This window comes from Melospiza melodia, chromosome 27 (genome assembly GCF_035770615.1).
Source record: "Melospiza melodia melodia isolate bMelMel2 chromosome 27, bMelMel2.pri, whole genome shotgun sequence".
Lineage (NCBI taxonomy): Eukaryota > Metazoa > Chordata > Aves > Passeriformes > Passerellidae > Melospiza > Melospiza melodia.
In genome coordinates, this window is record NC_086220.1 from 8,364,573 (window position 1) to 8,386,620 (window position 22,048).

The window sequence follows — 22,048 nt, forward strand, 5'->3', positions numbered from 1 at the left end:
ACCATTATTTTTAATCTCACTGCTTCAAAGTGATTTCTTTTCTCCTTTAATTTGTTTTGCTGTTTCTTCTGCAGAGAATGGGGGGAGAAAAAAAAAAGCCCAACCTCGTGTTTGCAGAGATGTTTTGTGCCACAGTAAATTGCAGACCAGATTAAAGGTTTAATTGGTCACAAATCCTTAAAAATGAGTTTATAATTAGCCCTTTTTGCTACAGTTCCACGACCCTTCAGTGCTGGAGGAGCCTTGTGCCCTCTGCTTGGAGTTTTTACTTTAAAAAACTTGGAATTTGGGCATGTTCTCCAGGATAACTGAATTATTCTTGTGCTGATTCCAGAGGGGTGATGTTATTTCTGTTCCTTAAGCTGGGTTTGCTAAAACTGAGGGTTTAAATTTGCTGTCAGAGGAGAATAAAGTCATTTTGCATTCCCCACATCCCAGTTTTCAAGTCAGATCTATTTCTGTTTTGTGCTTCTGGTAGAAATAGCAAAACAATTTGGAAACTCTTGGAAGTTTCCTGCTTTTGTGGAATTTTGCGGACTAAAAACATGTTCTCCACAGAATGGATATAAAGAATGAATTATCAAGGTCAGTCCTGAGCTTTGGATATAAAAATCCTTTTGGGACAATAAAGGGCAGTGAGGGATAAATTGTGGGATGATCCCACAATTCCTTCATTCCCAATCCCATGGGAAAAGCTCCTTGTTGGTTTCCAGCCTCTCTGACCTTCACTTCTTGGAAGGGAAGAGCTCCATGTGAGCAGCAAAGCTCCAGGAAAAACTTGGAGAGGGCCAGGGATAAATAAATGGAATATTCAGCTGGAATTGGATGCTGTGGGGTTGGATATTGGGTCTCCAGAGCTTTCCCTGATCTCCAGAAATTAATAGGGAATGGGCAGCAAGGAGGAGAATCTTCCTCTGGGCTTTTTTTTGCAGGTTTCCTGCTGTTTCTTTGGGATGTTGTGTTTTGGGAATGGTGGCATGCAGAGCAAGGGAATTCTTGGGAATTATTTGGGTTATTGGGTTAATTATTATTTTATAATTATAATTATTTGGGAATTGTTGGGTTAAATGAAATAACCTGGTCAAACCAAGCAGGGATCTCTCCCAAATTCCATCCTGGGGTTTCCTGGAGGGTTCTGAGCAGGATCAATCCCAATCCCACACGAGCAGAGGCTCAGGAGCCTGCCCTGGGCTGGGAGATCAGCATGGAAAAATCCATCTAAATGCAAAAAGGCTTTTTATTGCTTGGCATCTCCCTGCCTTGTTAAGTCAGTGTGACAATGCTCTAACAGAGTTCCTGAGCTCACATCCTGCCTGGCTCCTGCTCTCACTGCTGTTTTTTGTGATTTTTTTTTTTTTGTATTATTTTATTTCCAAGCTGGAATTATTTTCCAGAGAATGAGTGTTTCTAATGGTGTTTGAATTCCAGCATGAAAAATCACCTCGCTGGAGGCTCCTGCAGGAGCCTGAAGTGCTTCCCATTGTGTGTCTGGAGGTGTGAAGGGGACTTTAAGTAATCCATTACTCCTCTCTGGCTCATTTACAAATGCAGCAAGGTCACAGCCTTCTCCCCAAATGTTTCAAATCGTTCAAATTGAATTTGGGAGGAAGAGGCAAAATAGTTTTGCTGTGTTTGGCTGGCATTTCCATGGCTGGAGCTGCTGTGGGGTTTATTTTGAGCAAGAAAAGGTGAATAAAAGTAGGGTTTAGGGGAAGGTGTCCCCTCCCATGGGACAGCCCTACCACATTCCCTTATTTGGGTTTTAGCCCCACCCACATTCCTTTATTTGGGTTTTAGCCCCACCCACATTCCCATATTTGGGGTTAGCCCATCCCACATACCCTTATTTGGGTTAAGCCCCTCCCACATTTCCTTATTTGGGTTTAGCCCCTCCCACATGTCCTTATTTGGGTTAAGCCCTTCCCACATTTCCTTATTTGGGTTTAGCCACACCCACATTCTCTTATTTGGGTTTAGCCCTGCCCACATTCCCTTATTTGGGTTTAAGCCCTGCCCACCTTCCCTTATTTGGGTTTTAGTCCTGCCCTCATTTCCTTATTTGGGTTTAGCCCCTCCCACATGTCCTTATTTAGGTTGAGCCCCTCCTGCATTTCCTTCCTTGGGTTTAGCCCCACCCACATTGTCTTATTTGGGTTTAGCCCCACCCACATTCTCTTATTTGGGTTTAGCCTTGCCCACATTTCCTAATTTGTGTTTAGCCCCTCCCACATGTCCTTATTTAGGTTGAGCCCCTCCTGCATTTCCTTATTTGGGTTTAGCCCCTCCCATATTTCCTTATTTGGGTTTTAGCCCTGCCCACATTCCCTTATTTGGGTTTAAGCCTTGCCCTCCTTCCCTTATTTGGGTTTTAGCCCTGCCCACATTCCCTTTTTGGGTTTAGCCCCTCCCACATTGCCTTATTTGGGTGACAGCCATGCCCACATTCCCTTATTTGGGTTTAGCCCCTCCCACATCTCCTTTTTTGGGATTTAGCCCTGCCCACATTCCCTTATTTGGGTTTAGCCATGCCCACATGTAGGAGGATGGAATAAAACCATTTTTAAGGTCATTTCCCACCCAAATCATTCCATGAGTCTCTGGTTCAGCCCATCATGGGAAGGTCCTTGCAGCTGCACCTCTGACACACTTCTGGGAGAGCCTCCCTGACCTTGAGGCTGGGATTCAATCCTGGTTTTCCAGGCAGGAATTCCTTCTGGAACACGCTCATTTTTGAGCCCTCCCAGCTCCAGCCTCGCTGCTCTCCATTTAAAAGTCACTTTTAGAATAAAAGGCTCCCCTGACAAGGGCACAAGAATCCAACATTTCCAGAGCCTGGCCCTGCTCCCACACCCCAGATTTAGGGTTTTTATTGGTTTCACTTCCACCAGACCCAAATCCACCATTTCAGTGTGATTTTCGCCCTGCCCTCAGTGGGGAGCTGGGGTTGGGCACTGGGATGACTCCACCTGTGGTTTCCCCTCTCTCTGCAGGCGTGTTCTTCACCTTCCACACGTTCCACCTGGAGAACGGGCACGATTACCTGCTGATCACGGAGAACTCCAGCTTTGCCCAGCCCCTGCAGCAGCTGACGGGCTCGCGGCTGCCGGCGCCGCTCAGCGCGGGGCTCTTCGGCAACTTCTCGGCCCAGATCCGCCTCATCTCCGACTTCTCCATGTCCTACGAGGGCTTCAACATCACCTTCTCAGGTGACAGCAGCTGCCCGAGCCTTCCCTATGTGCTTCCCTTCCCTCTGTGCCTTCCTTCTTTTCCTTATCTTCTTTCCCTCCCTCCTCCCTTCTCCTCCTTTCCTCCCTTTCCTTTTCCTGCCTTTCCTTTCCTCCCTTTCCTTTCTCTCCTTCCTCTTTTCCTCCCTTTCCTTTTCTCTCTTTCCTTTTCCTTCTTTTACCTTCCTTCCTTCCTCTTTTCCTTCCTTTCGTTTTCCTCCCTTCTCTTTTCCCTCCTTCCCCTTTTCCTCCCTTTTCTCCCTTCCCTTTTCCTCTTTCCCCTTTTCCTCCTTCCCCTTTCCTCCCTTTCCTTTTCCTCTCTTTTCTTTTCTCCCTTTCCTTTTCCTCCCTTTCCTTTCCTCCTTTTCCCTCTAATTCCTTTCCTTTTCCTCCTTTGCCCTTTTCCTCCCTTTCCTTTCCTCCTTTCCCTTTCCCTCCTTCCTTTTCTGCTCCCTTTCCTTTTCCCCCCTTTCCTGCTTTTCCCCCTTTCCCTCCTTTTCCCGTTTCCCCTCCTTCCTCCCTTTTTCCTTTTCCATAGTAGCAGATGGGAGCCCCCTCCTGCTGCACCCAGCAGGGCTCTGATCCAGATTTTCCTGACTCCAGGACTCAGGAGGAGGCTGAGGGAAACAATCCCTGCCCAGAGAAGTCCCAGCAATCCCTTGCTGAGCTGTGCTTGCTCAACCCTCACGGTGATGGTGGCTTTGAGTGGGTGTGCTGATCCAAAATGCAGATTTTTCAAAGGAAATCCTGATTTTTCAGCAGCTGTCTGTCAGGAGGAGTGTGAGGACTTGGAGAGGGACCCAAAAAAGGGACATGTGGCACTGCAGGGCAGCTCATGGCACTGGGGCAGCCTCTGCTTGAAGGGCAGGAGGTGTTTGATTGTGTCTTCTGGGCTGGAGTCCTCCAAATGACTCCCAAGTGCTGCCATTCCAGGGAATGTCAATCTTTGCTGCCTGAGTGCCCCAGAAGCAATTCCCTACCACAAGCAATGAAGGGCAGGAGCTTTATTGCTGTTCTTCCCTCTGTCCCCATGTCCTTCCCAGTCCTGTGCTGCCACTCCAGCACCCAGGGAAGGAGAGAAATTCCCATTTTTCCTGTGGAGCTTGGTCTGGCACCCTCCCTGACGGGCAGAGCTGTTGCCATAGATGCAGCTGAAACCTGGTTCCCAGTGCCTTTGTTCCTGGCCTCTGAAGTCAGGGATTTGCATGTGGAAACCAGTCAGAAAATTTCCAATTAACTCCCATTTTGATGAGGGGAAAATGGCTTTTTGCCTTTCAAAAGCTCGCCTCTAATTATAACTCTCATTTTCAGTGTATTTCAAGGTTTCTTTCCTATCTTGAAAAGCAAAACCAGGAGTCAGTTCTATTTTTAGCTGCCTTTACATATATATATGTTAACATACAGGCTTTGGACTTGGAGATTTTACCAAAAACACCCTCAAAAGAATTTTCCTTCAGGCTGCTTTGGGGTCAGAGATTTGAGTTTGGCTGTTGGCCAGAATCCTACGTGACCTTTCTTGGAGCAGCAGCCTCAGTGTCCTCCTGCATTCCCTGAGCAGGATCATCCATTTCGAGGATTAGAAAAGGAGAGGCAGCAGAAATCCCACCCGGATCAATCCATCCTCTCTGGGCTGCAGCACAGGGACAGTGACAAATCCCCATCGCTGTCACTGTGACAGGGACTGGGACTTGTTGCCTTTGGAGGTGGTTGGGATCCAGGTGCTGGGAGGGAGATGTAGGTGGAGGGGGAAATTGGAATCCTCATGGGTTCACTGAAACTGGATCAAAGCTCAGAGATCCCTTGGATCCTTGTGGCATTTAGAGGGAGGACAGAATCCCTGAGCTGTAGGCTGGGGGTGAAATCCAGGTGGGTTTTCATGGCTTGGAATCCTCATGGATTCACTGCAGCTGGATCAAAGCTCCCTCAGACCCTTTTGTCCTCTCCAGGGGGGGACAGAACCCTGAGTTTTAGGCTGGAGTGAAATCCAGGTGGATTTTCATAGCTTAGAATGCTCATGGATTCACTGCGGCTGGGTCAAGGCTGCTTTGGATCCTTGTGTTCTCTCTGTGGAGGGCAGACCCCCTGAGCTGTAGGTTGGGGTGAAATCCAGGTGGGTTTTCATGGCCCAAACAGGATTCCATCCTCATTTTTCCATCCTCCCTGGAAAATGCAGCTGGATCAATGCTCAGAGCTCCCTTGAATCGTTGTGTCTTCTCTAGAGAGTACAGACCCCTGAGTTGTAGGTTGGAGTGAAATCCAGGTGGATTTTCGTAGCTTAGAATTGTCATGGATTCACTGCAGCTGGATCAAACCTCCTTTGGATCCTTGTGTCCTTTCCAGGGAGGAGAGAACCCCTGAGTTATAGGTTGGGGTTGGAATCCAGGTGGGTTTTCATGGTTTGGAATCCTCATGGATTCACTGCAGCTAAATCAAGGCTCAGAGCTCCACTGGATCCTCATGTCATTTACAGGAAGAACAGAATCCTTGCGCTGTAGGTTGGAGATGAAATCCAGATGGATTTTCATGGCTTGGAGTCCTCATGGGTTCACTGCAGCTGGATCAAAGCTCCCTTAGATCCTTGTGTCCTCTCTCTGGAGGACAGAACCCCTGAGTTTTAGATTGGGTTGAAATCCAGGTGGGTTTTCATGGTTCGGAATCCTCATGGATTCACTGCGGCTGGATCAAAGTTCAGAGCTCCCTTGGCTCCTCATGTTCATGTCTGTCCTCCTCTCCATGGAGGACAGAACCCCTGAGTTTTAGGTTGGGGTGAAACCCAGTGGATTTTCATGGCCCAAACAGGATTCCATCCTCATTTTTCCATCCTCCCTGCAAAATGCAGCTGGATCAAGGCTCAGAGCTCCCTTGGATCGTCATGTCATTTACAGGAAGAACAGAATCCTTGAGCTGTAGGTTGGGGTGAAATCCAGGTGGGTTTTCATGGCCCAAACGGGATTCCATCCTCATGGGTTTGCTGCAGCTGTATCAAGGCTCAGAACTCCCTTGGACCCTCATCTCCTCTCCGTGGAGGACAGAACCCACCTCCCATCCCTCAACCCCCCATTTTTCCCCTCCAGAGTACGACCTGGAGCCGTGTGACGAGCCCGAGGTGCCGGCCTACAGCATCAGGAAGGGGCTGCAGTTCGGGGTGGGGGACGTGCTGAGCTTCTCGTGCTTCCCCGGGTACCGGCTGGAGGGCGCGGCGCGCATCACCTGCCTGGGCGGGCGGCGGCGAGTGTGGAGTGCGCCTCTGCCAAGGTGTGTTGGTAGGTGGTCATGTGCTTTCATTTTGCTTGGCTGGCCCCCGCTGTGCTGCACTCCTGAGGTGGGCAGGGATGGGTGGGTGATGTCCCTGGGATGGGTGATACCTCCTGGGATGGAGGGGCAACGTCTCCTGGATGGGTGACGTCCCCCAGGATGGTTGGGAGCACCCCTGCGGTGGGTGACATCCCTGGGATGAAGGAGTGTCATCGCCCAGGATGGTTGGGAGCACCCCTAGGACGGGTGACATTTCTGGGATGGGTGGGTGACATCCCCCAGGATGGATGGGAGCACCCCTGGGATGGAGGGGTGACATCCCTTGGGATGGGTGACATGCCCTGGGATGGATGGGAGCACCTCTGGGATGGAGGGGTGGCATCCCTTGGGATGGGTGACATGCCCTGGGATGGATGGGAGACCTTCCTGGGATGGGTGATATTCCTGGGATGGGGGGGTAATATCCCCTGGGATCGATGCAAACACCCCTGGGATGGGTGGCATCCTCCAAAATGGATGGGAGCACCCCTAGGATGAGTGACGTCCCCTGGGATGGATGGGTGACATTCCTGAGATGAGTGACATCTCTGGGATGGATGGGAGCAGCCCTGGGATGGATGGGGTGACATCCCTGGGATGGATGGGGTGGCATCCCCTAGGATGGTTGGGAGCATCCCTGGGATGGATGGGAACTGGGATGGGTGGCATTCCCTGGGATGGAGGGGTGACATCCCCCAGAGCAGATGCGAGCACTCCTGGGATTGGTGATGTCCCCCAAGGTGGATGGGTGACATCCCCTGGATGAGTGACATCCCCCAGAGGGGATAGAAGCCCCCCTGGGATGGGTGACACCCCCCAGGATGGGACCAATCCACAGCAGGGATGGGGAGATGCTCCAGGCCCTGGCAGAAAGATGTCACTCTTATTTTTTGGTGTAGAATTTCAGTAGAAAATCGTTCCCAGCTCTGCTCGCCCAGAGCCTGAGGATTCCTCCAGATCAGCCAGGGCAGGGCTCTCACTGGTGGCCAGACCTGCTCAGGAGATTGTCCTGAGCTCTGGGTGACCCTTGAGGGAGAATTTCAGGGCAAAGCTGCCCAGCAGAGCCAGCTGTGCTGCTGAATTTCCAGCTCTGGGGCCTCATCCTGCTGGGACAGGCAGGAGTAACAATCAGGCTGCAGATAAAGCTCATCAGGGGAATGAAAATCAAACTAAAAAATCATTTCCAGAGCTTTGAACTGGAGCCTCAGACAGCAGCACTGAGTGGACAACCCTGGCTGCTGTTCCTGGCTCAGAATTAACAGCTTGGCTTGATCAGAGCAGGGCAGACTCAGGGCTGATGGCCCAGAGCTCTGTGGCAGGGTGACAGCCCTGTCACAGTGTCCCCCGTGCTGCTCAGATCTGCCTGGACAGGGATGGAGAAGGGAGACGGACTCATTAAGATCACAGGAGGTTTAATTGCTTCTCCAGACGCTCTGCATTCAGCTCCTGTCCTAGAGATGCTCTGGGGAGGGCTCAGAGTGGTTTTTGTTCCTTTGTCCAAGCCCTGTGGCCAGGACAGCTCCCTGAGATGTCCCCAGCGTTGTCCCCGGGGAATCTGTGCCAATATTCAGCTTTTCATCCCTGGCGAGAGCAGAGGACCCAGAGTCTCCTCCAGAGAGCCTCCTCTGGGTGCATCTGCTGCTTAACCCTTCCCTGGAGGAGCAGCAGAGCCAGGAGCTGCCCTGGCATGGTTCCCTCACCTGGGATGGCTCCTCCAGCTCCAGGAGCTGCCCTGGGATGGTTCCTTCAGCTCCAGGAGCTGTCCTGGGATGGTTCCCTCACCTGGGATGGTTCCTTCAGCTCCAGGAGCTGTCCTGGGATGGTTCCCTCACCTGGGATGGTTCCTTCAGCTCCAGGAGCTTCCCTGGGATGGTTCCCTGACCTGGGATGGTTCCTTGAGCTCCAGGAGCTGCTCTGGGATGGTTTCCTCAGCTCCAGGAGCTGCTCTGGGATGGTTCCCTCAGCTCCAGAAGCTGCTCTGGGGTGGTTCCCTCACCTGGGATGGTTCCTTCAGCTCCAGGAGCTGCCCTGGGATGGTTCCCTCACCTGGGATGGTTCCTTCAGCTCCAGGAGCTGCTCTGGGATGGTGTCCTCACATGGGATGGTTTCCTCATCATCCAGGATCTGCTCTGGGATGGTTCCCTCACCTGGGATGGTTCCTTCATCTCCAGGAGCTGCCCTGGCATGGTTCCCTCACCTGGGATGGTTCCTTGAGCTCCAGGAGCTGTCCTGGGATGGTTCCCTCACCTGGGATGGTTCCTTGAGCTCCAGCAGCTGCTCTGGGATGGTTCCTTCATCTCCAGGAGCTTCCCTGGGATGGTTCCCTCACCTGGGATGGTTCCCTCAGGTCCAGGAGTTGTTCTGGGAGGGTTTCCTGACCTGGGATGGTTCCCTCATCTCCAGGAGCTTCCCTGGGATGGTTTCCTCACCTGGGATGGTTCCCTCAGCTCCAGGAGCTAGGAGGACTCAGGGACATTAGATTGATCCCAAAACCTGCTCTCAGGGGGACTTTTGGAGTGCCCATCCCCAGGCCTGCGTGCAGAGCCCCAGAGGAGCAGGCAGCCAGTGTTTGACAGCAGAAAATCCTGCAGGGTAAACAGGCTGGGAAAACAGTGAGTCACGGCTGGCTCGTGTGGGAGCTCGGCAGGAGGAACAGAAAATCCTCAGCGTGGGGTTGTTCTGAGCAGATCCACACGAATTTATAAGGATTCGTACAGGTCTACATCCATTTCCCACAGATTTTCTGCAGATCCACGCAGATGTCACAGAGACTCACACAGATTTATATTTGCACAGATTACTCACAGATCCCCCCCCCATATTTCCCACAGATTTCCCACAGATCCACACACATTTCACAGAGATTCACACAGATTTATATTTGCACAGATTTCCCACAGATCCCCCACAGATTCCCCCAAATTCTCACAGATTTCCCACAGATCCACATAAATTTCACAGAGATTCACACACATTTACACAGATCCCCTCCAGATTCACCCAAATTCCCCCAGATTTCCCACAGATCCACTCACATTTCACAGAGATTCACACAGATTTATGTTTGCACAGATTTCCCACAGATCCCCCACAGATTCCCCCAAATTCTCACAGATCCACACAGATTTCACAGTGCTTCACACAGATTTACATTTACACAGATTCACCCAAACTCCTACAGATTCCCCACAAATTCCCCACAGATTTCCCACAGATTGACATAGATTTATATTTACAAATATCCCCCACAGATCCCCCCAAAATTCCCACAGATTTCCCACAGATCCACACACATTTCACAGAGATTCACACACAGTTACACAGATCCCCTCCAGATTCACCCAAATTCCCCCAGATTTCCCACAGATCCACTCACATTTCACAGAGATTCACACAGATTTATATTTGCACAGATTTCCCACAGATCCCCCACAGATTCCCCCAAATTCTCACAGATCCACACAGATTTCACAGTGCTTCACACAGATTTACATTTACACAGATTCACCCAAATTCCTACAGATTCCCCACAAATTCCCCGCAGATCTCACAGAGATTGACATAGATTTATATTTACAAATATCCCCCACAGATCCCCCCAAATTCCCACAGATTTCCCACAGATCCACACACATTTCACAGAGATTCACAGAGATTTAAATTTACACAGACTCCTCCCCAAATTCCCCCCCAGATTTACATTTACACAGATTCTGAAAGAGGAGAGAAGCCTGGCTAGGAAAATTTGATGGGAAAGGGGACAGTCTGCAGGTTGTAGTGAACCACAGCAGGTTGCAGTGAATAGCAAGAGATTGTCGTGAATAACAACAGGTTGTAGCGAGTAACAAGAAGTTGTAGTGAGTACCAAGAGGTTGTAGTGAATACCAGCAGGTTGTAGTGAGTAACAACAGGTCATAGTGAGTAACAAGAAGTTGTAGTGAGTAGCAAGAGGTTGTAGTGAATACCAGCAGGTTGTAGTGAATAACAAGAGGTCATAGTGAGTAACAAGAGGTTGTAGTGAATACCAGCAGGTTGTAGTGAATACCAGCAGGTTGTAGTGAATAACAAGAGGTCATAGTGAGTACCAAGAGGTTGTAGTGAGTACCAAGAGGTTGTAGTGAATACCAGCAAATTGTAGTGAATAACAACAGGTCATAGTGAGTACCAAGAGGTTGTAGTGAGTACCAAGAGGTTGTAGTGAATACCAGCAGGTTGTAGTGAATAACAAGAGGTCATAGTGAGTAACAAGAGGTTGTAGTGAATGCCAACAGGTTGTAGTGAGTATCAAGAGGTTGTAGTGAATACCAGCAGGTTGTAGTGAATAACAACAGTTCATAGTGAGTAACAAGAGGTTGTAGTAAATGCCAACAGGTTGTGGTGAGTAACAAGACGTTGTAGCGAATACCAGCAGGTTGTAGAGAGTAACAAGAGATTGTGGTAAATAACAACAGGTTGTAGTAAATACCAACAGGGAGAAGGCGTCTCCTTGCTGCTGCAGGAGGGGCTGAGCAGCTGTGGCCTTCAGAGGCGCCTCCTGCATGTGTGCTGTGGCCAGCAGACGCGTGGGGTCACTGAAATGTGCCTTTGTGTCTCGCTGCAGCTGAGTGTGGCTCCTCGGTGACGGGCACCCAGGGTGTGCTGCTGTCCCCCAACTACCCCCTGAACTACAACAACAACCACGAGTGCATCTACTCCATCCAGAGCCAGCCTGGCAAGGGCATCCAGCTGAAAGCCAGGACGTTCGAGCTGGAGGCAGGAGATGTCCTCAAGGTAATTCCGGCTCGGGCAGTGGAGAGCAATGTCTCGAAATGCTCAAAAATTCTCATGGGATTGGGTGGGAGTGGTCACCGTGTCATCCCAGTGCCATGGAGGGATTCCCATGGCCGTTTGGAATGCCAGATTTCCCCCAGACCAGCTAAACTTCAGCACCCACCTGTGGAATGCACAGGGAAAACTCCTCATTCACCAGAAAGGCTCTAAGATTTTGATGGGATTAGATGGGAGTGACCTCTGTGTCATCCCAGTGCCATGGAATGATTGCCGTGGCAGATTTCTCCCAGACCAGCTAATCTTCAGCTCTCACCTGTGGAATTGCACAGGAAAAATTCCTCATCCACCAGAACAGCTCTAAAATGCTCATGGGATTAGGTAGGAGTGACCTGTGTCATCCCAATGCCATGGAGTGATTCCATGGCAGTTTGGAAGCCCACATTTCTCCCAGACCAGCTAATCTTCAGCTCTCACCTGTGGGTTTGCACAGGAAAAATTCCTCATCCATCCAAAAGACTCTAAAATTTTGGTGGGAACAACCTCTGTGTCATCCCAGTGATTCCATGGCAGTTTGGAAGCCCAAATTTCCCCCAGACCAGCTAAACTTCGGCTCCCACCTGTGGAATTGCCCAGGAAAAACTCCTCATCCATCAGAATAGTGAGGGTTTGAGCATTATTTCAGTGCTTTGAAGAATCAAGGCTGGTTTGTCCCAAAAAAAAGGGGCTGATTGAAATGCAGAACTCCAGACTCTTCTGAGATTATTCAAGCTGCAGGACTCTGTGGAGAAGGAGACAAATCCAGGCTGAGTTTTTCTTTTTTTATTAACCAAAGGAATGGTTTTGAAGGAGGCATTAATATTGCAAGGATGTGCTGAGCCATCTTCCCAGGAATCCTCTGTCCTCATTGAAGTGTCACACTCCAGGAGAGGCGTAATCCACGTTTCCAGCTCACAAATGACTGGAAAGGGAGAAAGATTTCCTGTTAGTGCAAGGAATGTACTCCTTGTCAGAGGAATTACATTTTCTCAGTAGGTTTGTCATCAGCTGCTCATCTGAGGAAAGTTCCTATCGATCTCCACTGGTGAGGAGCTGCTCTTGGTCCTCACAAAAGGAAGAAAAAAAACCCCATTTGTGTTTTTCTTAAATCAAGGCTCATCTCTGAGTCAGTCTGGGGCTAAAATGTGAATTTTTAGCAGCTGATCCTTGGGAAAGAGAACTGAGGAGATGCAGCCCAGTGTGCAGAGTAAATCAGGGCTGAGGAGGAGAGTGCAGATCCTCCAGGGTGGAAATGCTGCTCCTCAGGTGGGCAGCACTGTGGAGTTCCATCAAATCAGACTTTTAGTTTGATATCCTGGATCTCAGCTCACATTGCCTGAAGGATTTGTCCCTGTTTGCACTTGTGGATCCAGGAACCACTCCTGGATCACCTGTGGGACAAATCCTGGAGGGTTGGAGTTGCTTTTCCAGCCTGAAGCTGGAATTCAGAGTGGGGTTGGTTCTTTCCTTCCCTTTTCCCTCCAATACCCAGGATCAGCTCAGTGCCAGGAGCAAATTCCTTGATTTGAGCTGACCCCAAATCAGGGCATTTATCAGGAGCTGCTGGCTCTTTTATCAGGAGCTGCTGGCTCTTCCCAAAAAAAAAAAAAAACCCAAAGGACAAACCCAGGGTGTTGCTGTGAGCAGATCAGGGACTAGGTGGGATGAATTCCTCAATAATTTCTCTTTTCTAGAGCTCAGTGAAACTGCAGAGAAATCCTGGAATGGTTTGGGGTGGGAAGGGACCTTAAGGAAATCCTGGAATGGTTTGGGTGGGAAGAGACCTTAAGGAGATCCTGGAATGGTTTGGGGTGGGAAGGGCCTTAAGGAAATCCTGGAATGGTTTGGGTGGGAAGGGACCTTAAGGAAATCCTGGAATGGTTTGGGTGGGAAGAGACCTTAAGGAAATCCTGGAATGGTTTGGGTGGGAAGGGACCTTAAGGAAATCCTGGAATGGTTTGGGTGGGAAGGGACCTTAAGGAAATCCTGGAATGGTTTGGGTGGGAAGAGACCTTAAGGAAATCCTGGAATGGTTTGTGTTGGAAGGGATCTTAAGGATCATCCATGGGCAGGGACACCTTCCACTGTCCCAGGTTGTTCCAAGCCCTGTCCAACCTGGCCTTGGACACTTGCAGGGATGCAGGAGCAGCCAGAGCCCCTCTGGGCAGTGATGGTTTGATCCCAGGAATGGCTTTTCCAGGCTGGATTTCTTGTTCCCCCGCCAGGTCTACGATGGCACCAACAGCTCTGCCCGGCTGCTGGGCACCTTCAGCCGCTCGGAGCTGCTGGGCACCAGCATCAACAGCACCTCCAGCTCCATGTGGCTGGAGTTCATCACCGACACTGCCAACACCAGCAAGGGCTTCGAGCTGCAGTTCTCCAGTGAGTTCCAATCCCACGGGTCGAGGTGTTTTTTTGTGGTTTTGTGTTGCACACGAGCAAAGAGTCCTTTCTGGGGTGGTCTTGTACCCAAAGTGGAGTTGGAGTGTGGGAGAGCACAGAATCCCAGGATTACTGAGGGTGGGAAAGCCCTCCAAGCCCTCCCAGTCCAAGCTGTGCCTGATCCCCAGCTTGTCACTGAATGCCACCTCCAGCCATTCCTTGGACACCTCCAGGGATGGGCACAGCCCCTTCCAACCCTTTCCATGAAGAAATTCCTCCTGATATCCAACCTGACCTCCCCTGGCACAGCTCAAGGCTGTTTCCTCTTCTCCTGTCCCTATTCCCTGGGATCTGATCAAACCTTTCCTGTCGAGCCTGTAGCGATCCCGAAATCCAGATCAAAACTCCAACATTAATTAAAATCCCTCTGATTTCCAACACGGCCCCTTTGGTCCCCAACAAATCATTGTAAGAAGAAAACCCCACCATGGCTTTGAGTGAAACCCTCCTGGCTGTGAAATCCCCAGTGCCAACAGCTGCCCTTGCTCCCTGTGCAGGTTTTGAGCTCATCAAGTGCGAGGACCCCGGCGTGCCCCAGTTTGGGTACAAGGTGCACGACGAGGGACACTTTGCTGGCAGCTCAGTGTCCTTCAGCTGTGACCCTGGCTACACCCTGAGAGGCACCAGGGTGCTGGTGTGCCTGACTGGAGAGAGGAGAGCCTGGGACCAGCCCCTGCCGACCTGTGTGGGTGAGACACCTTCTTCTCCTTCTTCTCCTTATTCTCCTCCTCCTTCTCTTCATTCTCCTCCTTATTCACGTTCTCCTTATTCTCCTCCTTCTCCTTCTTTTTCTCCTCCTTCTCCTTCTCCTTCTCCTTCTCCTTCTCCTTCTCCTTCTCCTTCTCCTTCTCCTTCTCCTTCTCCTTCTCCTTCTCCTTCTCCTTCTCCTTCTCCTTCTCCTTCTCCTTCTCCTTCTCCTTCTCCTTCTCCTTCTCCTTCTCCTTCTCCTCCTTCTCCTTCTCCTCCTCCTCCTCCTCCTCCTCCTTCCTCCTTCTCCAGGAGAGATTTCCTGGGATCCCACCCCCTGAACATCCTTGGTCCCTGCTTTGCTGATCCGCTGACATTAACTCTGCTGTTAATTGCATCTGCACTAATTGAGCTGTGTGTGGTGAGGTCCTCAAGATGGAGACACCTCCAGCTCCTCCAGCACTCTCCAGACCGAGATTTGGATCACACACCCTGAACGCCCTTGGTCCCACACCCTATCCTACAAAAAATGGTCCTACCCTGACCATTTTTTTGTCCTAGCTTTGCTGATCCATTGACATTAACTGCTATTAATTACTCCCATCTACGCTAATTAAGTTGTGGTGAGGATCCTCTGTGAGGCATCTCGAGGTGGAGACACCTCCTGCTCCTCCAGAACCTCCAGGAAATTATTTCCTTGTGGATTCCATGCCCTGACCACGCTTTGCTGATCCATTGACATTAACTCTGCTGTTAATTGCATCTGCACTAATTAAGGTGTCTGTGGTGAGGGTCCTTGAGATGGAAAAACTTCCTGGAAGTGATTTCCTTGGATGCCACTCCCTGGCCACCTTCTGTCCCTGCTTTGCTCATCCATGTGACATTAACTCTCCTATTAATTGCATCTGCACTAATTAAGTTGAGGTGAGGCTCCTCTCTGAGGCATCTCGAGATGGAGACACCTCCTGCACCTCCAGGAAATTGGATTCCCCACCCTGACCACCCTTTGCTGATCCGTGGACATTAACTCTGCTGTTAATTGCCCATCTGCACTAATTAACGTGGTGAGGCTCCTGTATGAGACAGAGAGCACCTGAAGCAGCTTTAGCATGAAACCCTCTGCCCTAAACCCACATTTGACAAGGGATTTTTGCTTCCTTGTGCTGTTCCAGCCCTGTCCTTTCACTCTGGACATGCTGAAGTGAGTGTCACCTCCTGATAGTGACGCCAACGTGTGTCCTGCGTGACAGCTCAGAGCCAGGTTTATTTCAGAGCTGCCTGACACCTGATCCCATCCCCAGACATTTCAATTCCCTTTGCAGAGTTCCCTTTTCACCTGCAGCTCTTCCAAATTCCGGTTTGGGGTTCTGTGTGTTAAATGAATGGGGCTGATTGCTGATTCCTGTCCTGCCGTGCCCAGGACATGGGGGAGTTGTTGGACACCGAGTCCCCTGGGAGATCTCCACACCCAGGGATGTGCTCAGCCCCTGGCACTCCGTGTTCCCTCTCCCAGGAGGCAGGGCCAGTCCTTGGCTGGGATTTTTTACATTTATTGATGTGAAAAGATAAATCTCCGTCATTTGTGCGTTTTCTTAACCTTCAGCCTGTTTGCTCTTCGTGTGTTGGATATGAGGCCGTGTCTGAGCGTGTGGAAATTAAAAAGAAATGAAAGAAAACGGAAAGAAATGAAAATTGCAGAATTTGAATGGATATGTTATGGAAATTACTCCAAATCCTCACATTCTTTGCAGTTCATTTACAGCGACATTTACAAGTTCTTTGCCTTCTTATCCTTCATTTTCTGATGAATCCAAGCAGAGGAGCAGAGCTCCTTCACCCCCACGTGTGGAGCAGGGAATCAGGATCCTGACAGGCTCTGCTTTTGCTCCCTGGGGATTCAGAAATGTGCAGGGAAGCTTTGCCAGGTGTTCAGAAATGCAGAATAACTCTGATAACTCAGCTGAATTCAACAATTCCCTTCATCTTTGTAAGCTTTTAGAATCCCTGGAAAAAGCCAGGAATAATCTCTGTTGCAAGGTGGGATTGTTGCCACGCAAGAGCCACAAAAAGCCGCAAATCTCCTCCCTAACCCCACAAATATTTTTGTTCCAGCTGAGTGTGGAGGGACAATCAGAGGAGAGACCTCGGGACGGATCCTTTCTCCAGGATACCCAACTCCCTACGACCACAACCTCAACTGCATCTGGACCATCGAGGCAGAGCCTGGGTGCACCATTGGGTGAGCTGGGCTCCTGTGGTTTGGCTTCTTTCCCACTTGGAGCTGGTTTTTTCAAAAAAAATCCCCACGGATTTCTCACAGAAACAAAGGTCAAAAATTAAATAAAGCAAAGGAGGAGAAGCTGAGGGACAAGCAGGGAGAAGTCACTGCGTTGGTTCCAGAATCGGGGAATGGTTTAGGATGGGATTGGGGATTTATGGGGTTTATTTCCCAGGTTGCTCAGAGCCCCCTGTGGCATCACTGCTCCTCTGTTTTCGGCCCTGGGTGGTGACACCAGGCCATGTCCTGGTCCTGCCCATGGTGTTCCTCAGCTCAAACATCCCTGATGAGCTTTGGTGCCCATGGAACAGCTTCCCACCCCTCTCCTTAATGGGATGCATCCAGAATCAAACCCTTTTTTCCACCTGATTAATGAGGAACATCCCAAAAGTGCTGAATGGCCACACAATCCTGGAATGGGGGTCTTGTAGGAAATCACAGGGAATGTCCCAAGATCCAGGGAATTCCTTCTCCCTGATCCTTCCCATCTGCCCCACCACCCCCTCAGTGATGTTTGCCAAACCCTTCAGGGCTGTCCTGGGTGTTCCCAGAGATTCCAGGCTGGCCAAAACCCACAAAAAACTGGAAAATTTGGGCAAGCTAAGCTTTGACTGAGTGGGATTTGAGGGGGAGAATTGCACCTTAAAAGTTCTGAATAACAACAACAACAATAATAGTGATGGTAATGATAAATAATAGTAATAGTAATAATAGTAATAATAGTAATATAATAATAATAATAATAATAATAATAATAATAATAATAATAATAATAATAATAATAATAATAATAATAATAATAATAATAATAATCCTCTCCCATCAGAGTTCCCAGTGCTTCTCAGCCATTCCTGGCTCATCCCAAGCCTGTTGCTGTTCCATCCTGAATTCCTTCCCTCTCCATCCCATTTTCTCCTCCCTGCTGCCTCAGCACCCATCCCAGCACAGCCTGTCCCTCAGGGTGAGCTCTGTGCTGCTTTTAGCCCGTGGAGTTCTGCTGGAGGCAGGTTTGGCCTGGTGTTTTCATTTTTATTTCATGCAGAAATTCCTCCATTAGCGCTGCCCTTCAGAATGGCTCAATAATGGATGGGCTTGGGTGTGAACAGAGGAGGAAAAGCACAGCCAAAGCAGCTGAATCCCTGCACAGGCAGCTTCCACTTGAAATCTCCTCTATTTTTATTCTCGTGGAAAAGTTTTTTATAGGACAGAGGAGAGAGGTCCCTTTTTCCTCCCCCATCCAAAGGCTGCTTCAGCAACTTTGCTCTTGTAATCCCTAAAAGCATGAGCAGAGATTTGGGATCAACCAAAGGCTTGGAAGAGGCCAGCAGTGAAAGGAGAAGGTTCTGGAAGGTGTCAGAGCCCCACACACCTGGTGACCCTGCCTTTCCCAGGGATCAGAGCTCCCTCTCCCTGCCCCTTTCATCTCCCAGCTCCAGCAGCAGCACGGCTGATCTCAGGGGAGTGGAGAGAGCACATTCCCAGCAACTTCATTTTTATGGTAATCCATTGGAAAAATAATCCTCTTCACGCATGATACAATTGCATAAAGCTCTCATTTATAACTTACATGAAAATTAATCACCAGAGCTTTTGGAATGAAGCTGTAGCTGCGCAGCACGAGGGGAAGGGCAGGGGGGTGAGACAGCGAGAAAAATGAGTCTGCACCTCAGAGCCATGGAAGGGAAAGGGCTGCTCTTGCACAGGGGGCTTGGAGTGCCTTGGTTGGGCTGGAGGAGAGGAGGAAGAGGAGGAAAAGGAGGAGGTTGTGCTGGAAAATGGATGGAAATTCCTTACCCAGCTGGGAGCAGAGGACACAGAGACATGGCAGAGTTGTGGCCAATCCCTCATCCCAGTGTTGTAAAATTCCACTGATGTTGTTAATTCCCATTTTCGTGGGTATTGACAGGTTCCACTTTGCAGAGTTTCATCTGAAAACAGCAGTGAGAAAATACCCAGAGCTGGAAGGGACCCACAGGCATCAAGGGTTGTTCACACTCAGGGTAGAGCTGGGCTCTCCTCTCTGCTCCTTGCTAAGCTGGCAGAACTTCCCCACTCTCACACTTATATAAATATAATCTCTCCAGTTTTTAATTTGGTTGTTAGTTTTGGTTTGGTTTGGGTGTTGGGGTTTGGGGTTTTTTTGTTTGTTTTTTTTTGGTTTTGGTTTGTTGGGTTTTTTTGTTTGTTGGTTTGGATTGGGTTGTTGGTTTTTTTTTTTGTTTTGTTTTTTTGTTTTGTTTTTTGGTGTTTTTTTGTTTGTTTGTTTTTTGGGGTTTGTTTGTTTGCTTGTTTGTTTGTGATTCTTTTTGTTTGTTTTGTTTGGGGGGGGGGGGGTTTGTGATTTTTTTTTGTTTGTTTTTTACTGCATTTCCATGCCTGTAATTGGGAAATTGGGATTGTCAGAGTGCAGGAATAGAACTCCTTTCCTCTCAGGAATAGAACTCTTTTCCCTTCAGGAATAAAACTCCTTTCCCCTCAGGAATAAAATTCCTTTCTCTTCAGGAATAGAACTCCTTTCCTCTCAGGAATAAAACTCCTTTCCCCTCAGGAATAAAATTCCGTTCCCCTCCATTGTCTGCTACAGCAGGGGCCGTGCCTGGTCTCACACCTCAGGCTGAGGGAGAAGCTGAGATGTGAATGTGGAATAGCTGGATTTGCTCCAGAGAGCTCCAGATCTGATACCCCAGCAGATTCCAGCCTGATCACCTGGATCATCCAGGTGTTCTCCCCCTGAATTTGTTTTTTCTCAGCTAAAAGGGGGTGATTTAGGCAGCCCTGGAGTTGCTGGTGGCAGTTCCAGGGTGTCCCCCCCAGCCCAGCTCAACCCCTGGCAGCCTCTCCCTGATCCCAAGGTCTCCAGGGATGAGTTTTTAGCTTTTCCCAGCAGTTCTGGCTCACTGGGCCCAGTTAAGGCTGGGAACAAACGTAATCACAGCAAGGCAGCCGTGGAGAACGGCTCTGCACCATCCATCCTGATTTTCCTCAGGCCTGGCTTTATTTCTCTTTGCTCAAGGTCTCTGCTTGGGAGATTTATGATTCAGCTCTTTTGGTTTCTCCCAGCTTCTCTGGGCATCATTTTGTTCCTGAGGATTTTGCAGTGGGGCTTTTTTCTTTTTTTTTTTTTCTCCCCCTTTTTTTATGGCTCTCCCCTGATTTATTTATGTTTGCCCCAGATAAATGGGAAAGCAGCCAAGTGAAAGCTTCCCTGTTTGCCTCTGTGGGCTGGCAGGGATTTCAGCACAGCACCTGATGGGTTTATTTTTTAGAGAAGTTTTTTTTCTGTTTCTAGGTTTCTGTCCCCGTTTCACACTGGGGTTGAGTTGCCCATGCTTGGCCTGATTTTGTTGTGCCAGAGGGAAAATGGGGCAGTGACAAACAGGGACAGGGAAATTCCTCCTGTCCAGGTGGGATTGGAGGGCAGGAGTGGAAGGGATCAGCTCCATCAAATTTTCTGAAAAATCCCTTCACCAGGATTCCTTCTCCTGGGAAGCTCAGAAGCCTCAGATGAAAATGAAAACAATTCTTGTCTGATTAGCTTCTCCTGTGTTTTGCTGCTTTGGAATGTAATTTAGAGATTGTTTATCCAACAGGTGCTTGTTTCGTTGGTTTCATGTGGATTGTTTTAACTTGATGACCAGTCATGGTCAGGCTGTGTTGGACTCTGGAAAGAGTCACGAGATTCATTTTTATCTTTTAGCTTTCTGTCTGTATCCTTTCTCTATTCTTTGGTGTAGTTTAGTATAATTTATATCATATATAGGACATAATATTTAGTAGTAATAATAATAATGATTTTTAAATAGTATGATGTAAATTATATAATATATATAATGTTTAAACATATGTAAATATATATAATATAATATAATATAATATAATATAATATAATATAATATAATATAATATAATATAATATAATATAATATAATATAATATAATATAATATAATATATAAATTTAGTAATGATGTAACATAAAATTTAGTATAATTTATATAATATAATAACATAAAATACCCAATTAGCCTTCTAAAAACAGGGAGTCAAATTCAAGACTCAAAAAATACCACAACAAACCACACTCCAGGCCTGAATTCCAGATGAAACACCACATTCTGTGTCAGCCTGGCTGCCTGAACTTGGCACAAACCACACTCCACGCCTGAATTTCGGGTGTTTTTTGCCCCTCAGGCTCCATTTCATGGTTTTCCACACCGAGGAGTTCCACGACGTGCTGCGGATCTGGGACGGGCCGGTGGAGAACGGGATCCTGCTGAAGGAGATGAGCGGCTCAGGGCTGCCTGGGGACATCCACAGCACCTTCAACTCCGTCATCCTGCAGTTCAACACCGACTTCTTCACCAGCAAGCAGGGCTTTGCCATCCAGTTCTCAGGTGGGATGGGCAGGGGTTCCTCAAAATCCTGACCAGACCCAGAGGGAAACCCCAGCCAAACCTCAGCCCTGCAGACATATTAATTTCAATTATTTAGGGTGATATATTCCAATATTTATGGAATGTTCAGGTTTGTGCAGCTGTTTTGGAGTGATAAAAACAGAGAGTGGTTGGGTGAGTGATGATGTGACTTTGCCTGGACTGAGGCACATTGAAACATCTTCCCAAGTTTGGGTTTTCTGTTTTTTCTTTCCATAGCTTTCTGTCTAGGGTGTCTTGCTTGGCTGGAGGAACAAGGCAGCATTTTGGGGAGAATTTCTGCTGGGTTTCAGAGCTTTGGGATGACCCAGACAGAGGCAGAGCTTTGTGTTACGCAGCACAGCGGTGCCATCCTGGGTGTTTTTTGCCAGATTTTTGTGTCTTATCCTGCCAGGAAGGACCAGCCTGGGCTGTTAACTTCCTTATCTCCAGCTGCACAGAAAGAGAGGGATTTCCTCTGGCTCTTTCAAGAGCAGCTTTCTCTAAACTGCCTGGCTGTAACAGACTCTCATCAACTTAGCAGGAAATAAGCTCCTGATCTGGAGCTGGGCTTTATTGACTGCTCCTGCTCAAAGCCTTTGTTCAGCAGGTGTGACTAAGCAGCCAGACCTGAGCTCAGACCTGTCCACTTTGGGATCTTGGGAGCTTTAATGAGGTGGATAAGCTCACAAAACTCCTATTACTCCAGGATTTTCCCTGCTGGTAAATCCATGTGCTGTTGGCAGACCTTGAGCTCAGGCAGCAGCGAAGCTTTGCCTGTCCCCAGCTCAGGGGACATCTCAGACCTCAAAGAGAGGCAGCAACAAGTCTGGAAAGGAAACAAACACATTTCTGAAAGGTCAGGCTTGATGCTTCACAGATCTTGAGGCTAAATTTCTCTGGCAC

The 22,048-nt window shown here is 48.8% G+C and overlaps 1 protein-coding gene across 1 annotated transcript in view; it reads left to right on the plus strand.

The window, feature by feature from the left end:
- Positions 1-22,048, plus strand: part of CSMD2 (CUB and Sushi multiple domains 2) — a 261,846-nt gene that overhangs the window by 171,678 nt on the left and 68,120 nt on the right. Inside the window, 7 exon segments of the mRNA XM_063177637.1 lie at positions 2,991-3,206; positions 6,299-6,487; positions 11,119-11,288; positions 13,550-13,706; positions 14,264-14,455; positions 16,566-16,692; positions 20,922-21,124. Of these exon segments, the coding sequence (XP_063033707.1) occupies positions 2,991-3,206; positions 6,299-6,487; positions 11,119-11,288; positions 13,550-13,706; positions 14,264-14,455; positions 16,566-16,692; positions 20,922-21,124 (1,254 nt within the window).